We start from the raw sequence: 20,624 nt of genomic DNA, 5'->3' as shown, positions 1-20,624 counted from the left end.
TGCTCAGAGTTTAGGTGAAGCGCTGGTCCGAGTCGATGATCGCCGACATCGACAAAATCGACAACAAGAGGAAGACTATCGGGAAAGGCGCAACGACTGAAGAGGCGGATGAAGAGAGAGGAGGAAAGGACATGGAGATCGAATATTGGAACGAACACGATGAGGCCGAGCAAGCCAATGCCTCTAAGGCAGCGGCTCATATCGATCAAGTCGGAACGATGATCGAGATCGGACCTTTCAAAGCGATCGGACTAATCAACACGCTACCTGTATGCGATAGATGCAAGGTGAGTTTATCCCTGGTCTTCAGTTTCTTTCGCGAGAAGAGCCGACGTCCACTTCAGTAACGTTACCAGAGCACGACCCCGAAGCGCTACATACATCCACAAGGAACTAACGACACCTTATGCGGCGCTTGCACAAAGGCCGCACGGGACGGTCGAGAACGCCATGAGGTCCGCTTTCTTGCCGACTTGAGTCAAGTTGAAGCCCGTCGGGAGTTGACGGTTCCTGCAAGAGCGGATTCCTCTCGACGTCAGCTCTTGCTCGCACAGCAGACTCGATCTCCTGGGTTTGCATGATGTACCAGGAAGCGATCTGTCGAGATCCAGCCTGGAAAACCTCACCGCCGCTGGGAGAAGACCAAAGAAAAACTGGGGGTCCGTGTCAATGTTCGAGTTGCAACGCTTTTCAGCAGATTTTCCTAGACTCACGCAGGTCGGGTGATGGGAGGGAACCACACCAAAAGAGTCTGAGCTTCTCCGTCGCTGAAAGTGCCATCCGTGTTGGCAGCGCCAACAAGCGTGGCAAAGGTTGCCGCCAGGTACCGGCGAAAGCGATGCTAAAGCGCACTGTAGAAGATTAAGAGACCGGGATGGGGTTCGGCTGGTGAGGAGTAAGCCAAAGTGGTACAAGCAGAAGGAGGAAGGAAGAAGCGCTTCAACGGGTTCGGACAGACGAACGCCGCACGGTGTCACAAGGGACTTTTCGGGCTCCGTTGGAGATATGACGCTCTGCAAAAACCGTCTGGACTCTGACGCAACGAGTGACCCGTGTGTGACGGTCCGTGAGGCTGTGACAGCCTGACAGGAGGCCAGAGATATGTAGTGACGACTTGCCGACTCGAGTCTCACAGCAAGACTGTCTCGCAGCACTCGTTCGGACAAGTCCAACAAAAGTCGAACAAGGTGTATCAGGATTGGGTGTCGATACATTCGGAATTTCAAGTATTGTACCACAGGAAGATGTTTGTTCATGACATCAGAGATGACGAGATGAATTTAGGCAGCGACAGCAACGCGAGACACGGCCTGTCAAAGTTATCGTCAGCTTCTTGCCGTCCTAACGTGCACAAGACAAGAAACCCTCACCTTCTTTGTGGCAGCGTAGATCTTTTCCTTGGCGAGGAAAAGAATAGCAGCCTGTGAGGAGACGCAAGATTAGCGATCATGCTCCGGGCTAATACCCGCTTGCATGAAGGGGCTCACGGTTGCTACAGATTGAGTACTATGAGGAAGGACAAAGTCACCTCGTCAGAAGTGAGCGCAAGTATGAGCAAATGAACCGAAAGAGACGTACAGCTTGGGACCGATACCACGGTACAAACCACCAAGTCCCTCCTGTTTGACAATTTTGCGAACTCCGTCGAGAGAAGAGGTGTAGGATTTGCCCTCGGCGTTGCCAGCTTGCATCCTCGCCTTGACCGTCAAGTCTGACCACGAACCCCATTAGGCCATGTGTTGCGCTTGGAAGTGCCTTTCAAGTGACACTCACAGGGATAAGTGGTACCAGTCGCGAAGAGCTTCGTGATAGCACCAAGAAGGAAGAAGTCGAGGTCGGACAAGGGAGGGGCACTCGCATGCGACTTGCTCAATCGCAGCTGCCTACGCCGGAGCAAGAAGTTCTTCAACTGCTCGAAGAGCTGTTACGCGGCAACGCATATGTGCTCAGTGAGAATCTCGAGACCGACTTGCAAAACAGGATTGAAACGTACAGTGAACTGGAGAATCGGGTTCGAGACGAGGATCAGGGCGGGTCCGAGTCCACTAAAGAATGCGGCGGGACCATCGGTCTTGAGGATGTGCAGGATGGTTTGCCACATGCTGAGACGCTTCTCGACGATCTTGCTCGAAGGCGTCGGGAGGTTTGCCTGAGGTGCGACGGTGGTGCGCACGGTTTGGCGGGTCTGGGAAACGAAAACGCGTCAAACGTTGCCGGATTGTGTATTATGAGGAGGCAGAATGGAAAAAGACACATACGTTGATGACCCAGATCGGGTTCGAGAAGATCGAGGTGGCAGCGCCAGCAAAGGCACTCACGAGGATCGACTCGAGCGTCGAGAGGGTTGCGCGCCCACCCTTGCGCGTCTTGAGGACGACAGCACGCGCTTCTTCGAAGAAGAGGTAGTAGATTCCGTTCGTGACGGCGATGCCGAGCAGACTCGAGCTCAAGCCGTCGTAGAGGCCGACGATGCCGTCGCGCTTGATGATGCGCAACGCGGCGGCCCGACTGCCCTCCTTCTCAGCTTTCGCTGCGACCTGCGAGCGAGTCGAGAGGTTGATGAGCGGATAGGTGATCGCCCTAGCGAGTCGCGCATGCGAGCGAGGTGAGCTTGAAAGCAAACAATTGCCGGAAGAGGCCGGGAGTGGAACAAGGACAGCACCCGGACTCACATGGCGATACATCCGCCAGCTGCGCCGGAGACGGCGTGCGTTGCAGAGTCGCTCAATCCGATTGCCATGTTGTCTAGTGAGGCGGAGAGAGTACAAGCGAGAGAAACAGATGAAAAACAAATGCGGGTCGGCAGTTGCCAAGTGGGGGTGATTTCGAGAGGCAGAAGCGGTGCAGACGATAGAGGCCGGGAGACAGACGTTCGTAGACGTGGTTCTAGTAGTCGAGAAGCGGATACGAGTGTCGCGTCGGGAAGAAGTGGAGAGCAAAGCCGCCGCATTCGCCGGCTCTCACATAGCCGGTTCGTATCCAACCAGCTGAACCGAAACCGTCTACCCGAAACACTACACCTCGCTGAACCGACGACTATGCCAAAGCGGAACCACCAGGCCTTCCCCTCGACCGCGACACGTCTCTACGGCCTCGCAGGCAATCTGCGATCTGACCGCTCGATCGGGCTCGGGTGTTTACGCTCAGGCAGCACTTGCTTCTACGTGCTGAACAGTCCCAGCTCAGGTCACTGCCTGCGGACCCGACTCGGGTAGCAAGGTTTGGAGCACGCGCCTCTTCCGTTCCACATTCGCATCCTCTCTAGCTACGTCCGAGCCTCTGCATTCCGCACAGACTGTCGCTATAGAGTCTCAGATTAGTGATCAAGTCGGGACGCTTCGGCGAGGAGTCGGCTCGTGGCCTCATCGCCACGCTGCGTGAATGCTTTGCCTCGTGTCAATTCAGCCGAGTTGACCCTACCAAGAGGAAGCACCCTTGCGCTCAGTCATCGAGCCGACTTCAGAGTCTTGAACTGAGATTCTGCCGTACGCCGCTTCGGTAACACTTCAGGGAAACGGACAATGCACGGTTCTCACGCTGGCAATCCCATCCTCTTTCGTTCTTCGGTGCTCGTCTCTCTCTGTTCTTTCTCTATCGCATCTCCTTCCTCTCCATCTGCTCGTCGCCCTCGACTTCGACCTCACACTCCTTTCGTCAGCCGACCTTCGTCTCTCCTTCCTCCGAGTTTCAGCATGAAACTCGCCACGCTCGTTCTTGTCGCTGGCGCGACTTCCTCGGTACTCGCAGCGCACTCTGATCCCGTTTCGACGCACCACCTCGAAGCTCGCGATCCCACCTTTGGACTTCTCGATGGCCTTCTGGGCGGTCTCATCGGGGGTCATCACGGCCATGCTTCGGCCCGTTTCCCTTCGAGAAACTGGAGGTGCAACGGCGGCGGTCGAGACGGCTACAATTACGACATTCACGGCAAACCTCGTCCTGCGCATATCCCGTACGGATGGTTGTACTTTGGAGTCGAAATCGGCTGGGCTCCGAGCGCTTCTTGGAGTTGCTCATCCTCGTTCGAATTCTCTGCCGAATTCTGGTCCAAGGCCCATCTAATCACCTGGTGGAGTTAGTCTTGGACTCACAGAGCTTCTCTAGAATTCGAATGGGCCAAACTGATTCCCTACCTCTCTGCAGGTCCCTCGCGCGCCTGGAAGCAGCATCACATTGGCATCGACTTGGGCTTCACCGCCCCGATTCATTGGGGCCTGTTCCCGGCCGCAAACTGGCAATGCAACGGTGAGCCTCAGACCGTACCTCACAACCGACAGCCTTGGGCAAAGACCTGACCTGCTTTGATCTCTCATCAGGAAGCGGTCGTGATGGTTTGACGATCGACTTCAAGGGCAACGGCCGTCCCTACGGCATCCCTTCGGGATGGCTCTGGTTCGGCTCCAACATTGGCTGGGCCCCTCCCCGCGGCTTCGAGATTGATGCTGGATTCCAAATCCCCTCGATCTTCCTTCCGAAAGCTCATTTGTGCACCTGGTGGAGTGAGATCTCCCTTCTTCTACCCGAGCTGTCATTTATGCTTGCTGACCCTTTCTTCGTTGCTCGCCGCCCAGAACCCTCTGCCATTTGGATCAAGCACAATGCCGGTTTCGACTTTGGAATCGGCATCACAATTCCTCCCTTCTGGGGCTTGCCCTCTCTCCCATCGGCTGGTTGGCAATGCGACGGTTCTGGCAAAGATGGGTTCGAAGTCGATCACCACGGAAACGGCCGACCTGCGTGGGTTCCCGAGGGATGGTTCTGGTTCGGTGTTGGTGTCGGTTGGGCTCCTTCTGTCTCGTGGCAATGCGGATCTTCGTGGTCAATCCCGGTTCAATGGCAATCGAGTTGTGGCAAGGCGACTTGGTGGAGTGAGCTTGATCTCTTGTTTCCCCTCTCCTTGCCTCTCAAATGCTCTGGTGCTGATTTTTTTTTTCGACAGCTCCTCCTTCTTCGTGGATCATTGAACACCAAGGTCCTCACTGGTCGTTCCCCTTCCATCCTCCTCCGCACTGGGACTGCAACTGCGGACCTTCCGCACCTTCCCGTCCTCCTGTTACCGTCAAACCTACTACCACCCACTCGATCAAGCCGCCTCACACTACGAGCAAGCACACGATTGTCAAGCCTAAACCTACCACGACCGTCAAGCCCAAACCTACTACGACGACCAAGCCCAAACCCACTACGACGACCAAGCCCAAACCCAAGCCATCTTCGACTGGTGGAACGGGTCACCACAATACTGTCACGGTGACCGTCACCAAAACGCAGATCGTTGGAGTTCCGACGGGTGGCGGAGGATGTGCGTGTGTGGACAAAGTGAGTCCTGAAGGTCTCCATTCCCTCGTCTCGCCCACAATATTGGATACTCAGTGGTTTGTTGTCGAACAGGATCCTCACCGTCTCACTCGTCGCAACAAGTCTCGTCAATCTTCCGAATAAATCGTACCTCTCTCACTCTCTCTTGTCACTCCCGTACACCCTGATGTTTCCTCAAGTTTGTTTCTTTGGTCATTCACATCGGTCTCTAATCTTCAGTTGGCTTGTGTTCTCAGGTTGGCATGCAGACCCTCTCTCTCTCTCCTTCTGTTTTTGTTTAGTAAAACCTTTACTGCTCTTGATACATACGCCGATATCGGCTTCTTGCAATTACATGCTCGTAGACACTCAGTTTCTTTCTCGGCACATTTAGAGAAGTAGCCCTTGATAGAACGCGTTTTGAGCCAAACCGCCCTCGAGGAAGAGACAGAGAGAGATACAAAGCTGATCCAAACTTTTCGCAATGCATATGAAGGAGCAAAAAGGACTCTTTCGCTGATCACACAGCTTTCAAAGTACTTTAACGGACAGCCAGATGAACGCAAGTTGTACAACTTCAGCTAATCATTGCAGAACAGCAGTACATCAGCATTTCCTCATCGCCTTGCCGATTGCTGCTGGACCGTCAAGGGATCGAATTTCGATCAGAAAGGCGAGTCGAGCACAGTTTCGAGACAAGGAGAAACAAGCTCACCCAGTTTGGGTAAACATTCGAAGCGCTCTGAGCAGTCGTGACTGGAGCGAATGGATCGAAAGGTTCGACGATCGAATCCAAATCATCTTCACCTGCATTTGAGGCGATCGCATTCGCACGACCACCTTTCAAGGCAGATCTCGGACGAGAAATGGCAGAGTCTTGGATAGAGAGCGTGTCCATCTCGGACGTAGGAACGGCACGGGACCAAGCGGCAATTCTTGAAGCTTTCGCATTGTCGATCGCTGGCTTTGGAGTCACAGCGGGACGGTGAGGCTCGATATTCTCTTCGACGACACTAGAGACGATAGGGATCAAGGCGGTCAGTGGGGGAAGACGTTAGGGACGATTGCGAACGAGAGGATCGTACTGATTTTGCCGAAAGCTGTTCGCAACGCTGTTTCGCCTCGCTCGTCTCGCTTGAGGAGGCGCTTCTACTTGCTCCCAACTTTCGTCAGATCGATCTTCGACGCGAATCTTGGACGACTTGGTCGAATTGAAGCGCTCTTGGAGGATAGCGGCTTCTTCTCTGGCGATCCGGCTTCGATTGAACGACAAGATTCAGCAATTGTCTTGCGTTTCGGTCGCAGAACAAAGGAGAAAGTCTCACGCGGCGAGTTGCCTTTGTTGTTCAGCTTCGACGCTCAGACTCGGCCTTCGCGTTTGACCCTTCCCGAGCGATCTCATCTCGTAGACCGGCTCACGACGATCGCGATCGTTGTTGTCGTATACCTCGATACGACGGACGAGGTGTGGCGCGGGCTTTGAGTCTTCACGTCGAGAAGAGCGTCGATCATCGTCGAACCGAGGTTGTTGACCTGCAACACTGTCCCTTCGATCCTTACGATCGCTACTCCTGACGTAATGCTTCTCTTCGTACTCGACATAGTCTCGACCTCGGCTAGGGTCCCTGCCGTTGCTACGGCTGCGAGATCTTCTACGCCTCGAACGCGACCTTGATCTGCCTCGTCGCGAACGTGACCTAGACCTACCATCACTGTCGTCATCGTAATCATCGTTCCTTCGTGATCTACCTCGACTGTCTTCCGAAGATTCGGATTCGGCGGGAACTGATGGCGCCGAAGGTCGAGGACGAGCTGGAGCTGCCGGTTGAATGAGCTCGACCGGTTGGACCAGTTGATACACCGGTCGCTGAGGTTGAGGCGCAGGGTACGTCGGATTCTGAAGGGGAGGGGGTTGGGGCATTTGAGGCTGGACTGGTGGAACCGGAGGAGTGTACACTTGTTGCGGACCAACGTAAGGATTCATCGTCGTTGGAGGAGCTGATGCCGAGTACGGCGGGGTGAAGAAAGGCTGAGCCGGGGCCGGAGCGAAGGGGGGCTGTGGAAGTGGCTGAGGGCTTTGAGGGAATTGTTGACGTTGAGCTTGAGGCGCAAAGGGCTGAGGGGGGAAGAATGGAGAAGCGGATTGAGTGGGGTAGACTGGTTGCTGCTGCGGTGGGGGCGGAGGCATGGAGAAGCTTTGAGTAGGTTGATACTGTGACTGAACCGGAGCGGGAGGCGAGGGCTGAGCCTGAGCAGGTGGCAAAGACATGGGAGGTACATCGGGAGCGACAATGACCCAAGTCCATTGTCCGTTCTCTCCAGGCTTCCAGTGACCTGTGGCTCCGTTCTCGAGCAGTGGAGCGGGGGTTGGCGGCGGAGGCTGCGTATTTTGGGCGGGCAAAGCTTGGACCTGTGCTTGTTGCCGAGCGTAGTATGCCTGCCACTGATCAGGAACCGCCGGCGGAGGAGGAAGCATAGATCCGGGGGAAGGGACAGGCGGAGGGGGTCCAGGGAACGGTGGAGCTCGTTCGTAGCTCGAAGGTACAGGATTTGCCGAGTAGTCTCGGCGGTACGAGTCTGGAGCGGATGCTGGAGCTCGAGGGTATTCGGGACGAGCATCGTAACCGGTCGACTGCGAATTTGCGACGCTCGGAGCGTAGACCGGACGGAGAGGTCCACCGAAATACTGATCCCGAGGTGGCTGGCCATACGCATCGCGATCGCCATACGAGGAACGTGCACCATAGCTCGACTCTGGCGGCGCAGAGTACGAGTCTGAGCGACCGTAATAGTCACCAGCAGCAGATGGAGGAGGTCGATTGTCGCCGGGCGGAGGTCCAGCGTATCGGCCATCGTCCGACCACGACGATTGAGGTTGAGGCGCCGAGCCATACTGCGTTTGCTGCAAAGAGGATCCGCCATAAGGCGCTGTAATACAGAATCAAAAAGATCAGTCACACACTCATACAAAGCGCAGAGAGGACAGAATCCGAGGCCGACCTTGACCCTGCGAATAACGATCATCCTGGCGAGGAGCGTACGATTGCTGAGATCGCTCATCGGCATATGTCGATTGTTGTCCTCGACGATCATCATAGCTCGAACGATCGTCGTACCTGTCCTCCTTCTTCGCACTGTTCCGACTCCTCCCATCGTCATCGAAATTGTCGCGTGACGAACTCGAATACGAATAGTCCCGATCGCGATACTTCTTGCTGCTACTCTTGTCCTTGCTCTTCCTGCTCGAGTAGCCATCATCGTCGTAGGAATCGTCATAATCGTACTTGCGAGAGCGAGATCGAGATCTCGAGCGGTCTTTGCGTCGGGATGAGGATGAGTAATCGTCGTACTTGTCCCGATTCTTCCTAGAAGACCCCATGACGTGTTGAGTTCACGAATCGATCAATCCGGCAGGAAGATCGAGTTGTACGATCTGATTCCGAAAGGGGTCGAACGTGATCAGTGCAAGAGAAACCGGTACGGAAGAAGTCGAGTAGATCGACTCACCTCACGACCGCAGCCAACTCTTGAGGTCCGAATTGAGCTCGCCCGCTGAGCGAGATAGGGTAGAGAATGAGTGGGAAAAGGGAAGAAGAGACGAGAGTCTGCATTGGGCAAACGCCCCGCGCTCCGGACAGACAGCGCTCGGTGTCCTTTTTTTTTTTTTTTTTTTCATCCGCGGAAACCATCCATTCCGGCCAATCGGGGATGAGGATACTGAATACTGTGCTTTGCAAGAGAAAGAGACTAGAGATGCGAGAGTAAGGAGACGGAGAGAGGGAGGGGAGAGGAGGAAATATAGAGGTGGAGTTGAGAGGGTTTCTACTACAGCTTTTTTGGGTTTTTTCAGACATCGTCGATCTAACGAAATCGAGATTCGTTCACTCGTCCTTCTTGACTTGCTCGAGCAACTCTTGCTCGTGCTTCTGAGCGATCCTTCGAGCTTCGCGCCTCTCGGAACCTCGAGTGATGAGTTCTTTTGGAGTCGTGTCGCCAAAGAAGTACTTGAGCACAATGTCGGCGAGCCAAGCTCCTCCGTAGTCGAGCACCATGGTGATACACAGACGCATGCGGAACTTTTGAAACGAGAAATGCCGAATTCTTTTCAGCTTCGGAATTCCGCGATGTGCAGAGGGGAAGCGAAGGTGGCTTACGGCAGAGTCCATGTCGACAAGTTGCAACCAGCGGTTGAACTCGGGCACAAAGTCCGTCGCTCCCGAGAACGCGACCGCTGCGACTCCCAAGAGTCCGTAGTACAGTGCGGAATTCTCGGTGATTCCCTCTCGGAATGGACGACCGGTGAAGTTGATCGCGAACGTCGAGACTTGTTGCGAGAGCGAGATGAGGTAGATGCACGAGTTGAGCAAGTTGGGCGAAAACTTGGCTTCGAGATCGACAACGACATCGGCTTGACTGCATGCGGAGAAGAACAGACAGAAATAGACTGGTCAAATTGCGAGAACGCACTGCAGAGATAGCTTGTCTGGACGACTTACGGATCAAATAGTTCACACAGGTTCGTGAGGTAGATGAACGCAGCGACGTGGATCGCAAACTGGATGAGGATCGAAGCGACCACGTAAAAGTTGAAGATGGTGCCGAGAGGACGTTCCTTGGACAACTTGTCGACGGGCTGAGATTAAAATCGAAATTCCACGTCATCAGCAAGAATACCGCCAGCATAAAGGTAGACTGCAGGACTCACCCGAGCGCGAGAGATGCACATGAAGCAGACGCTCATCAGGATACCCGTGATGGTGACTTGGTAATCTCCAAATTTGATACCCTGGAGGTACTGCACCGAAAGTGCCCAAGCCGAAATGAGACAGTTCAACGCGAGAATCTTGTACATCTGCACCGTTGCGACAAGGGTACAACGTCCTTGACGAATGATGTTGACAACTGTATGAGGACACTCGTCGTTCAGTGACACGAGAGCATGTACTTTGGGCGATGCAAAGAACAGTACGTACTGGCGACGACGTTGGCGAGTTTCGAAGTGAACGGAGCTGCAACGGAAGCGTCTCCGAGTTTGATCTGGGGAACTTCCGTCTCTTCCTCGAGGTTCGAGAGCTGATCCGTGATTGCAGAGACATCAAACTGCGGGCGGCGGCACAACATCGAAGCTCAGTACCTTTGATTTCTTCCCTGCAAGAACAGAACTAATCGCGAGCGAGACTGACCTTGCTGACTTTGCCTTGTTGGCGGTCCTTGCCCACCGTCTTGGCCGCATCTTGTTGAGCTTTGACGGCATCGGGGAAGAATTCGGCAATGAGAGGCGGAACCGGTGGTGGGGGTTGACCAAACCTCGAAGTGATTCGAAGTTGTTGCTCGTACATCTTCTTGACCCGTTCTTTCTTCTGGTGTTCCAAGATCGCTTTCAGATCGTCTTCAGTACCGTTCAACAATGCGACTCCAATGTTGGCCTGTTTGAGCGCTCCGACATCGTTCGTACCATCTCCCGCCATCAACGTGATGAAACCGAGACTCTTGAGCGTCGTGAGGATGAACTCTTTCTGCGCAGGCGACACGCGTGCGTACACCCACGTGTGTTGTACGAGGACGTGCCATTGTTCGGTACGTTCGGCGTACTGCTTCAACGCGGCTCCAGTCATGCAAATGTCGTACTGGTCGAGGAGGGTTCGATCGATCGGTTCATTCGGGTCGACTGGAATAATCTTGGATTCGTCGGGAGTACGCCACGCAAGTTCTGATTTCGCCGCCGAAAAAAGGTCAGTCATGTCCATCCCAGGAGACAAACATACAAGTGCACTAACCAGTTTCGTTCTCTGCGCCTTCCTTCAAGTCGAGAATAAGGACATCACGATCGACGATTTCGACTTGACGTGCGACGTGAGCCGCCGTGAGGGGGTTGTCTCCAGTGATCATGACGCAACGGTGGGACGAATCGGCGAGGTCTTTGAGGGTTTGAATCGCATCGGGTTTGAGCGGGCAGTGGAACACGAGGAATCCAGCAAACGTGAGGGACGATTCAACTTGATCACGAGAGACGGTCGTGATCTGGAAAATCAAGACAAACAAAAGGTGATCAGATTTCAATAGAGAAAGGCGAATGGTATCGAGGCGAGGGAAAAGATACTCACTTCTTTGGTAGACATGGAATCAACCCATTTGTATCCGAGAGCGAGAACCCTCGATCCTCGTTGAGCGAACCATTTGTACGTTTGTTCGTAATCGGTCGGAACGTCCTTGTACATCTTCTTGAGCGTTTCGGGAGCACCTTTGACCGACACGAGCACTTTGGTCTTGCCTCCTTGTTCCGGTTGCACTTGACTGATCGTCGACATGCGTTTCAACTGCGAAGAGAATTGGAACCTTCGTTTGACATGAACGGTAGCAGAGGCGGTGGTAGAAATTTTCGAAGGGTCGGTAGGAGCAATCTTGTCCCCAGCAGACAATTTCCAGTTGAGGGCGTCGAGAGTCGTCTTTTCCATAGGATCTCCAACTACACCATCATCGAGAAGCACGAGTGCGTGGGCCGAAGCGAGGGTGAGAGTCGTCTCGAACGAAGTTTCCGTAACCGGAACAAGTCGTTTGCTGTCGTTTGAACTGCGAGATCCGAAAATGTAAGCTTTCGGCTCGCGCATTTTGAGCACTCGAAGGAGGTGAACCAAAAACTCACTCGACACCTGCCACTCCTTCGACCACCAGGTTTTCGCCCGTGATAGTACCCGTCTTGTCGAAGCAACAGATATCGACTCGACCCGCGAATGGGATTCGGAATGGTTCCGTACAAAAGATTGCTGCACACTCGAAAAACAAGTCAGCCGAAAAAGTTGCCAGCGCAGGGTCAAGTCAGGGGATTTTCTCCCTCTCGCGAAAAGAACTGACAGAATTTGCTGAGAGCGACGAGGGAAGCATTGACGGCCATCGAAAGCTCCATAGGTAGCTCTGGTGGAACGACAGAAGTGATGATGATGACACAGTCGAGCAACAATTTCGAACGTTTGCGATCTTGTTCTACACCTGAAAGAACGCAAAACTCGCTTTCGTCAGTCCAACAGAAACGATCGAATTGAAATCGGAAAAAGAAGGTTTTTTGAACTGACCTTTGGTCCAAACGTACGCAGAAGCTGCGAGCGCAAACACCAACAGGAATGCGATGAACAGGAACGATTCGAGGTTGTTGGCAGAAACGGTTTCGGTAGAGAAGATCATCGTTCGAATCAACTGTCCTTGACTCGTACCGAACCCAGTTCTCAACACGACGGCGAGACAGCCTTCGTCTTGCAACCCTTGCGACAGTTGGTCGTTGAGTCCCGAAGCGGTAGATTGCAACACTTTCGTGCCTCCGAACAAGACTGAATTGCGATCGACTCCTTCAATGTCGAGCGTTTCGTTCGGTTGTCGCAACTCGATCGATTCTTTCAACAAGGGGGTAGATTCTCCCGAGAGCATCGCTTCGTTGACGATACAAGATCCGCGAAGGAGTAACAAGTCGCAAGGAATGCCCGAATCTTCTTTCGTGCGAACTGGAAAAGAGAGACACGTGCAAAGAAATGTATCAGTCAATGATTTCGCTACGATACGGGAGAATAGAAGATTTTGCGCTCGTACCGATTGAAACGACATCTCCAGGCAAGAGTTCATCGGTTTGAACCTCGATCCACTTGTTCTCCCGCCTGACCATGATACCATAAGGTTTGATCGACATGCTTCTAAACTCGTTGACAGTTCTCAAGCGCTGATCGGGTACGACAACGTTAGACGGGAGAAGCCTTGACAAAGTCAGAGAGAGAACGTACTTGGAAAACAGTGGTGCATTCAAACGCGACCAACATGAACAAGGTGAAGAGCGAGTAGTACCAGTATTCGTCCATGCACCACAATCCAGCACAAAACACTTGAAACACGAAGAAGGGAGCGACGGCATGTTCGGCAAACAGTTCCGAGAAAGTCGGTACTGGAATGTCAAAGATGTTCTTGCCGTAATTCGTCAAAGACTCCGACAAAGCCGAGGCAGTCGAAAGCCCTTTCGAGGATTGGAACGTGGACAGGGTTGGGGCAGGGTTCGAATCGCAAGGGTACGAGATGCGGGAGAACGTTCGAGTCGAGTACGAGAACAGGTACTTGTCGCGTTGGTACGAGAAGTAGACGATCGGAGGTTGACCACCCGAACGTGGTGTACGTTCGAGGTGACAGATTTCGGGTTTGCCGCGGTGAACTTTCGGAAGGACCATGATCTTTTGCGCCGTGCCAATGTCGTTGACCTGTTTTCAAGCTTTCGGTCATTAGCTCGTCGCATACAACGGTGTTATCGAACGACAGGGATGAGACTGTACCCGGTACGCTTCGCCTCGGGATCTGAAGCTGATGCTCCATCGCGTGAAGAGGAAACTGAGGGCATGACCTCCAAACAGGAGGATGCACAACAAAAATGTCCACTCTGATGCATCATTCTTCGTCAGTGTCGAACAGCCGCGCAAGAGATGGGGGAAAGAGGGAGAGCGTACCGATCGATTGGATGTACGTGTCATAGTTGATCCACAGGTAGTACGCGATTGGGTACAAGACCAACCACGGTCCAACGTAGATGCGAGTCCATACCGGTAGCGGGTTCACGAGGTGGAGGGAGGCGATGTCGGGACTGTCGACGTCGACTTTGCCACGCTTGAACGGCAGTGTCTGATCGACCGTGCGCGAGCCTGGAGAGCCCGTCGCCATGGCTTTCAGGAAAGACGCCTGTCTAAGAGGTCGAGAGGGTCGGACGCGCGAAAAGAGGTGCAGCAAAAGAAACGCGCACGCTATGCATGCCGCGTGGCCGTGTCGCGCATGTTTCGCCACTTTCCGTTCTATGCAATCTGCAGTAGACGCTACAAGAAGCGTTATCGCGTCCATGGCAAGGCATACACAAGAAAGCAGGGGAGAAAATCGAAAATGGTGTTTCAAGTCTAGATTGCGAAAAAAAAGCGAAGAGAGGGAAGAATGATGGGAACGACAAGGGATGAAACAACGGAGGTCCGGATAGGGAGAATAAAACAGCGATAGAGAGGAAAGAAAAAGGAGGACGTGTGCTCAAGCAGCAGTGGCGGTCGAAGGTAGAGGAACAAACTCGTTCGATCGCTCGTACTCGTACTGCGACATCAATCGTCTGAACACTTCGGTCATAATCACGGAGGAGACAAGAGGAAGGGAGTTTTACCATGTCGAGCGCGACCACGCAACTTTCCCTCACGACTCTTGGTACGTCCATCCGTTGAGCAAACTCTTTCAGGATCGGGAAACACTCGTCGGTCGCGATCCCACCCAACGCTTCTGCTGCTTCGTGTCGAACCATGTCCTGTTCGTCGGTGCGTTGCAACACGTCGATCAAGGCCGGTACCGAATCGGGACTCGACAGTTGTCCAAACACGAACGCAATCTCGTGACTTGCAACAACAACGCGCAGATCAATCTTCATCAGTAGAATGCGATAGCAGCAGTGAGAAGAGGGGATAATCACCGGAACAGAGCGGATTCGTCTTCGAACCCTTTCGCGAGACTCAGTACGGCCGGTCTCGATCCATCGTTGCGAAGAGCAAACATGGCGCGGTACCGTTCAAACAGGGACAAGTTGCGGTCGAGCAGGATCCGTTCGAGTTCGTCGATCGAGAGGGGCGAGTCGGGCGTAGCGAGCGCGGCCGAGTGGGCAGCGCTGACTAGTGGCGAATGCGTGCTGGCAGGTGCAGGGTCGATACACGGGTATTGACTATCAAGTAAGGGGATGGGATGCAAATGACAAGTCAACACAAAATCCTTGCGATACTAGGAAAACGAGAGAATTTACTTTGCGGCTTGAAGTTTGCCCTGCTCCGACTGATCAAACTCGAGTTTGTCGACGGCGATTTCGCACGTTTCTCGAATCGCGGGTTCTGGGTGGTTCAAGTGTTCTCGCAGGACGGGCAGAGCGTCGGCGTCGCCAATCGCTCCCATCGCTTCAGCTGCCTATCGTGAATACTCGAAGGGATCAGGATCTTGTCCGATTCGCGATGACTGGGAAAAAGGTTCCTCACCTCGTGTCGAACCATGATGTGCTCCTTTGGGTTGGTGAGGACCTTGGTTAGGATCGGGAGGGCCGCCTTGTCCTTGAGTTGACCGAGACAGTACGCGAGCTCGTGTCCCAGCAGAGCGCTCTCGCCGTCGAATCCTTTCGAGATGATCTCGATCGCACGAGGTCCGCCGAGGGACTTGAGGGTGAACAGGGCGCGGAACCGCTGTGCGAGCGGGGTCTCGCTCGAGTTGAGCAACCGATCGAGCGGAGTGTAGATGTCGTCCTGTTCCTGTGCCATCTCTTCCAAAGAAAGTCGAACGCTGGAGAAATGCGAGGAGGAGGAGGCAAGAACCGCGGCAAAGTGGAGGGATTCAACAAGTTGAGAGAGATCTAAAGATGAGATTTCGAATTTCTCGAAAAAAGATCTCCTGCTCGCTCTTCCTTCTCGCTCGTCTTCGATCGACTTCATCCGCATCTCCGTACTACAGACAGTACTTGCAACCTACTCGCTGCCTGCACACGACTGCCGAACCTCACCCGCACGTAGCCGCCTTCAAGACTCGAACGAAAAACATGCCGCGATCGAAACGAGACAAAGTCGTCGCCCTGACCGAGGTGCGCAAGAAGGGCAAGGAGGTCAAGTCGGCGTTGATCGACTCGGTACGCGAATCGGCAGACCAGTACGCGTACGTGTGGGTGTTCCAAGTGGAACACATGCGCAACAACTTGCTCCAAGAGGTTCGCGCCGCATGGAAAGGATCCAAGATCTTCCTTGGCAGGAACGCCGTCATGAGGAAAGGACTTGGAGCGACCAAGGAGGACGAATGCCGACTCGGCGTTTCCAAGATTGCCAACGTCCGTCTCTTCCCCATCTCTCTTTCGCGCTAGCAAGTGATGTTTCTGACAGTTTCATCGTCAATTGCAGATGCTCGAGGGTAACCGAGGCTTGCTGTTCACGGACGAAACCCCCGAGGTTGTGCTGGATTGGTTCGAGTCGTTCAAGAAGCAAGACTTTGCGCGTACGGGCAATGTCGTCGACGAAGCGTTCGAATTGCCTCAAGGTAAACCCAGGCATTTCTCGTATTCAACAAAGATTGGGAAAAGAGCTGACAAAGAGATTTATCGTGATATCAAAGGTCCGATTCATATCAATGACGATTTGGCACCGCATTCGCTCGAACCTCAGTTCCGCAAACTCGGCCTTTCGACTTCGCTGCTCAAGGGAGTGCCAACTCTGTTGACCCCACACACCGTGTGCCAAAAAGGGGACACGCTGAATCCGAACCAAGTCAACCTCTTGAAACTGTTTGGCAAGACGTTCGCAACTGTGAGTGAAATTACATTTTTCCGACATTTTCCTCGCAATGCTGACGATGGACCACGTCTTTGTGTATCAATTCACTACAGTTCCAAATCATCCCTCTGCTAGGTATCCACCTGACGGATGGCTCGATCGCGGGAGGTTCCGTTGCCGACTCGATCGACGCCGAGGACGACAAGGAAGAGTAAGGCTCACTTTGCGAGTTTAGGCTTTCTCCTTGGGGGCATTCTGGGATGTTGTTTGTTCCGCAAGCTGCTATGTCTCTATTTCCTCTGTAACACCATGTGATTTTTCTTTCCCATTCTACGAGTTTGCGGACGAGAGACACTTGCTTCGCGCGCGGAGTCCGCTCGAGGCGAATCAGGTATGCTAAAATCGCGATCCATCTCGAATGTCAAAACGACAATGAAAGGTCAGAATATCGATTCGACTCTTGTTGCCCCGCCTCTCGCTTCGATCGCTTCTTTCAAAGCGAAACAGACACACGCTAGAGAAAGGCATTCATGACGTCCGGCGACGGCAGCAAGCACAAGAAACGTCCAATCGAGACAATCACGCTCGACGATTCTTCTGATGACGATGACAAGCAATATGCAGTCCAGCCTCGTTCGACCAGAGCTCTTTCACCTCGAACGGGCAATGCCGAGAATAAACTGCAAGTCAAGAACGATCTGAGCAAGGGAAAGCGTGGTGTAGATGAAGAATCTCAGCGACCGGTCACTCAACAAGGAGGGATCCTCCAGACGCTCAGTCGTGCAGAGATGGAACGCGAGAGGCTGGAACGTAATGCGAAACGTCAAGGTACTCCCACTGTCCGCCCACCTGCAATCACGTCGAAACGACCTCGAATCGCAACCTTGTCGACCCTTGAACATCATGATGATCATGACGACCAATCTATGAAATCCGTACCAGGCGATCCGTCTCAACAGAGATTCTGGACTGGATCGATTCGACGAGTTCCAAACGTGTTTCATCCCGATCCGAACTGTACCCATTCACTCTCGTTCAAACAATTGATCGGTCCTCGCTCGACTTTGCAACTCGCGATCGTTTCGGCATTCGTGATGGATGAACTTTGGATCGCGAACCAATTCCCTCGAGAAACTCCCTTGCTGTTGATCAATCCGGGTCCGATCACGAACCCCGTACAAATCGAACTCGTTGGAAGTTATAAGTTGAACTTGTTCAGGGTCAATCCGGAACGAAGGTCTCCAGATCCATTTGTCGGATGCATGCATACGAAACTCATGGTCAGCCAATCCGTCCTCCGCCTGATTGCGACATCTGGTGAGAGGCTGACACAAGCAGCTGATGCACAGGTCTATTATCACAAAGATTTCTGTCGCATCGTGATCCCTACTGCGAATGCAATCGAGTACGACTGGGCACAAATTGACAACGTATAACTTTTGCTCGTGTCCTTGTCCGCTGTTGATAGACTCACTTTACTGAAGCATCCCTACAACTATAGGCTTTTTACGTTCATGACTTTCCTTTGCTACCTGAAGAACCTCACGTCGACCTGTCTCCGTACCAAAACCCAACTCATACGCAGTTCTCGAAGAACATGTTCCAAGTCCTCACAAGTGGCGTAGTCTCTCTCGTTATAAGCCATTTGACTACCGGCAGAAACTGACCTCAGTGTAACGTGTGCTCCGATTCACCAGAACTCGGCACTCCGAAAGCTTTTCTGAAAGGAGGCAAGAACTACAACTTTTCGGGTTCTCGAGACGTTCGGCTTGTGCATTCAATCCAGGGCGAGTCTGGCAACATTTTGTTGATTCAGCACGAGACTTACGTAGCTGATCTCGAAAGTATCCGATGCGACCCGCAGGGCGGTACACGGATGGAGACGATTTTGACAAAGGTGGAGGATTGGCAAGTCTGGCCAAAGCAGTCGATAGTCTCGGGTTCTCGAAAGGAGGAACTTGGCAGATCGAAGCGACCGTTGAGTCATCTCTCGTATCCCATCGACTTTCCTCATGTTCTCGACTCCTGACCCATTTCGATGAATATCTTTTTCATACCAATCAAGGGCTCTTCCTTGGGTCAATACCCTCCGAGGTGGCTCATTCAATTCTACACTTCGTGCTGTGGTGTTCATCCGACTACCTACTTCACCCCTTCCGAAACCCGACGAGCACAAGCCACGTCCCCGCTCGTTCCATTCACGGTTCCCAAATCAGGCCAAAAATTCAACCCAACTGGACAATTTCCCCTCAAGATTGTGTTCCCGACGCAACACGAGATTGTCGACTCGTTCGTAGGCGTTCAAGGAGGAGGGACGATCTTTTGCAAAAAGTCGAATTGGGAAGCGAAAACTTTCCCGAGAGAGTTGTTCTACAAAGGGCAGAGCAAACGGGACAGGATCGCGGCACATACCAAAATCAGTCAGTCGTTCTCAGGATTTTTTCAATATGTCCGACTATACTAATGTCTTGGTGAGCTCAGTGTTGGCAACTCGAGTTCAAGCTGCTCCTGCTACGCTCTCCAATTCGACGACTGGCGACAACTCTCACGAAGGATGGATGTATATTGGATCTCACAACATGACAGCTTCGGCATGGGGCAAACTACAGAATGGCAGTTCAGGGCCTCAACTGGTTATCAACAACTACGAACTCGGAGTCATCATACCCAGTCAGTTTCCTCTCTACATTACGACAGACAAGAATCACGGAGCTGATTTACACTCGATGACCGCCGCAATTTTTTCTTCGTCCCTGAAAGTTCGTGCAAAGACGAAAGACGAATTCGAAAGAGCAGCGAATGAAATGGTTACGTACAAACGACCTTTGGTACAGGTACCTCTCGGATTTGTTTCATCCCTTTTTGTCTATCCGGATTCCTCTTGGTCATCCGGGATGTTCAGGTAAGGAATCGTCACTGAAACAGGCTTTTTCTGTGGCTTTACTTTTGCCGTCGTACCTAGTACTCTGCGACCGACCGACCTTGGATGCAGGACGATTTCCCCGACATCTACTCCTCCAATTGAACTGAAGAGGTGAGACCAAACGTCGCTTCAGATTTACCAGCAAGAAACAGCTCGCTTGGCGCCTCCATCTCTTTTTGGTACCATCTCCTTCGTACGCTCTCTGCCTCTTCAGTTTACTTCCTTCTTTTTATGTTGTTGTTTTGCACTATGTCTGCAAGTCTCTTCTCTCCCTGCTCCACATTTCTTTAAACCGATTGGGTCGATTCCTGTACATTCGAGTTGCACGATTGCAAGCCTTTTATAATTCGCCTGCCATCGGATGACTGACCAGTTTCACGATACATAAAGGGTATAGACATAAAGGACATAGACAAAATAATAGGCAGGAAACGCGATCAATCCGAGAACTTTGATGAGATCACCGCGATCACCCGAAATCTTTCTCGCCTTCACTATCCTCGCACTTCGATCGCCATGATCCCAGCCACGCTGTTCGCTAGGCCCATGTCACTCTCGCGTTCCCGGTGCACCTGTACCTCTCTCTCTCGATCTTTCGCCACTTTCTCCACACCTCTCTCAACTTCGTTCAACCGTCCTTCTCCTCCACCGCTACCTCCAAAAGAACAACGAGAGTTTGAAGAGTTGATCAGACGTCAGAACGCACCTGCGAGCAAACCTTTGACGGGAGTTGGATTGGATCAACCGGAACAAGATCAAGTCGAATTGCATCCCGATTACCGTGCGAAACCTAAACCCAAGTTCCAAGGTGATCGAAATCCGGAAACAGGAGAGGTGGGAGGACCCAAGAATGAACCGTTGCAACATGGTCAGTCTTGCCTTATCCCGGCTTATCCTCCGCGAGAACCCTCTCTCTCGCTTCTCCCTATTCCCGAGGAACTGACCCTTCTGCACGTCGTCTTCTTCCATTGCAGGCGACTGGAGCTATGGAGGCAAAGTGACCGACTTTTGATGTGATCGACCGAAGACGTCGCAAACGGCAACAGCAATTTCGCTCGACTTTGAATGGAAAGAATCGAGTTGCAAACGAACACACATACACCAAAGAATCTAGCGAA

At 52.8% G+C, this 20,624-nt stretch overlaps 8 protein-coding genes across 8 annotated transcripts; 4 read left to right on the top strand and 4 right to left on the bottom strand.

The window, feature by feature from the left end:
• Positions 1–404: 404 nt before the first annotated feature.
• Positions 405–2,740, bottom strand: JCM15063_000136 (uncharacterized protein; the record flags this gene model as incomplete). The annotated part of the gene is made up of 10 exons (XM_076679305.1): positions 405–510; positions 587–631; positions 714–841; positions 1,371–1,421; positions 1,488–1,506; positions 1,579–1,711; positions 1,774–1,921; positions 1,994–2,185; positions 2,259–2,580; positions 2,673–2,740. 10 exons carry the CDS (start codon positions 2,738–2,740, stop codon positions 405–407), a joined length of 1,212 nt encoding a protein of 403 aa, XP_076533614.1.
• A 952-nt stretch (positions 2,741–3,692) lies between these two features.
• Positions 3,693–5,442, top strand: JCM15063_000135 (uncharacterized protein; the record flags this gene model as incomplete). The annotated part of the gene is made up of 6 exons (XM_076679304.1): positions 3,693–4,074; positions 4,144–4,245; positions 4,317–4,499; positions 4,572–4,868; positions 4,940–5,319; positions 5,392–5,442. The coding sequence occupies 6 exons, from the start codon at positions 3,693–3,695 to the stop codon at positions 5,440–5,442; spliced, it is 1,395 nt and encodes a 464-aa protein (XP_076533613.1).
• A 473-nt stretch (positions 5,443–5,915) lies between these two features.
• JCM15063_000134 (uncharacterized protein) lies at positions 5,916–8,677 on the bottom strand (the record flags this gene model as incomplete). Its single annotated transcript, XM_076679303.1, has 5 exons — positions 5,916–5,936; positions 6,014–6,311; positions 6,384–6,554; positions 6,624–8,226; positions 8,299–8,677. The coding sequence occupies 5 exons, from the start codon at positions 8,675–8,677 to the stop codon at positions 5,916–5,918; spliced, it is 2,472 nt and encodes an 823-aa protein (XP_076533612.1).
• A 502-nt stretch (positions 8,678–9,179) lies between these two features.
• SPF1 (ion-transporting P-type ATPase SPF1) lies at positions 9,180–13,983 on the bottom strand (the record flags this gene model as incomplete). The annotated part of the gene is made up of 15 exons (XM_076679302.1): positions 9,180–9,374; positions 9,453–9,711; positions 9,795–9,931; positions 10,004–10,200; positions 10,272–10,398; positions 10,482–11,008; positions 11,076–11,319; positions 11,403–11,868; positions 11,942–12,062; positions 12,151–12,285; positions 12,369–12,791; positions 12,877–13,003; positions 13,065–13,529; positions 13,602–13,705; positions 13,773–13,983. The coding sequence occupies 15 exons, from the start codon at positions 13,981–13,983 to the stop codon at positions 9,180–9,182; spliced, it is 3,738 nt and encodes a 1,245-aa protein (XP_076533611.1).
• Positions 13,984–14,334: 351 nt separating this feature from the next.
• Positions 14,335–15,587, bottom strand: LIA1 (deoxyhypusine monooxygenase; the record flags this gene model as incomplete). Its single annotated transcript, XM_076679301.1, has 5 exons — positions 14,335–14,394; positions 14,462–14,687; positions 14,762–15,007; positions 15,086–15,243; positions 15,312–15,587. 5 exons carry the CDS (start codon positions 15,585–15,587, stop codon positions 14,335–14,337), a joined length of 966 nt encoding a protein of 321 aa, XP_076533610.1.
• A 275-nt stretch (positions 15,588–15,862) lies between these two features.
• Positions 15,863–16,798, top strand: MRT4 (ribosome assembly factor MRT4; the record flags this gene model as incomplete). The annotated part of the gene is made up of 4 exons (XM_076679300.1): positions 15,863–16,144; positions 16,215–16,350; positions 16,426–16,616; positions 16,697–16,798. 4 exons carry the CDS (start codon positions 15,863–15,865, stop codon positions 16,796–16,798), a joined length of 711 nt encoding a protein of 236 aa, XP_076533609.1.
• Positions 16,799–17,113: 315 nt separating this feature from the next.
• JCM15063_000130 (uncharacterized protein) lies at positions 17,114–19,608 on the top strand (the record flags this gene model as incomplete). Its single annotated transcript, XM_076679299.1, has 9 exons — positions 17,114–17,863; positions 17,933–18,013; positions 18,085–18,199; positions 18,281–18,370; positions 18,448–18,560; positions 18,649–19,003; positions 19,065–19,253; positions 19,344–19,411; positions 19,546–19,608. The coding sequence occupies 9 exons, from the start codon at positions 17,114–17,116 to the stop codon at positions 19,606–19,608; spliced, it is 1,824 nt and encodes a 607-aa protein (XP_076533608.1).
• Positions 19,609–20,022: 414 nt separating this feature from the next.
• SDH8 (Sdh8p) lies at positions 20,023–20,518 on the top strand (the record flags this gene model as incomplete). Its single annotated transcript, XM_076679298.1, has 2 exons — positions 20,023–20,374; positions 20,481–20,518. 2 exons carry the CDS (start codon positions 20,023–20,025, stop codon positions 20,516–20,518), a joined length of 390 nt encoding a protein of 129 aa, XP_076533607.1.
• Between the last annotated feature and the right edge of the window lie 106 nt (positions 20,519–20,624).

The sequence above is a fragment of the Sporobolomyces koalae genome (genome assembly GCF_050403365.1).
Source record: "Sporobolomyces koalae JCM15063 DNA, S_koalae_JCM15063T_v1_ctg21, whole genome shotgun sequence".
Lineage (NCBI taxonomy): Eukaryota > Fungi > Basidiomycota > Microbotryomycetes > Sporidiobolales > Sporidiobolaceae > Sporobolomyces > Sporobolomyces koalae.
The sequence above is the reverse complement of the archived record's forward strand: the minus strand, read 5'-3'. Positions and strand labels throughout refer to the sequence as shown.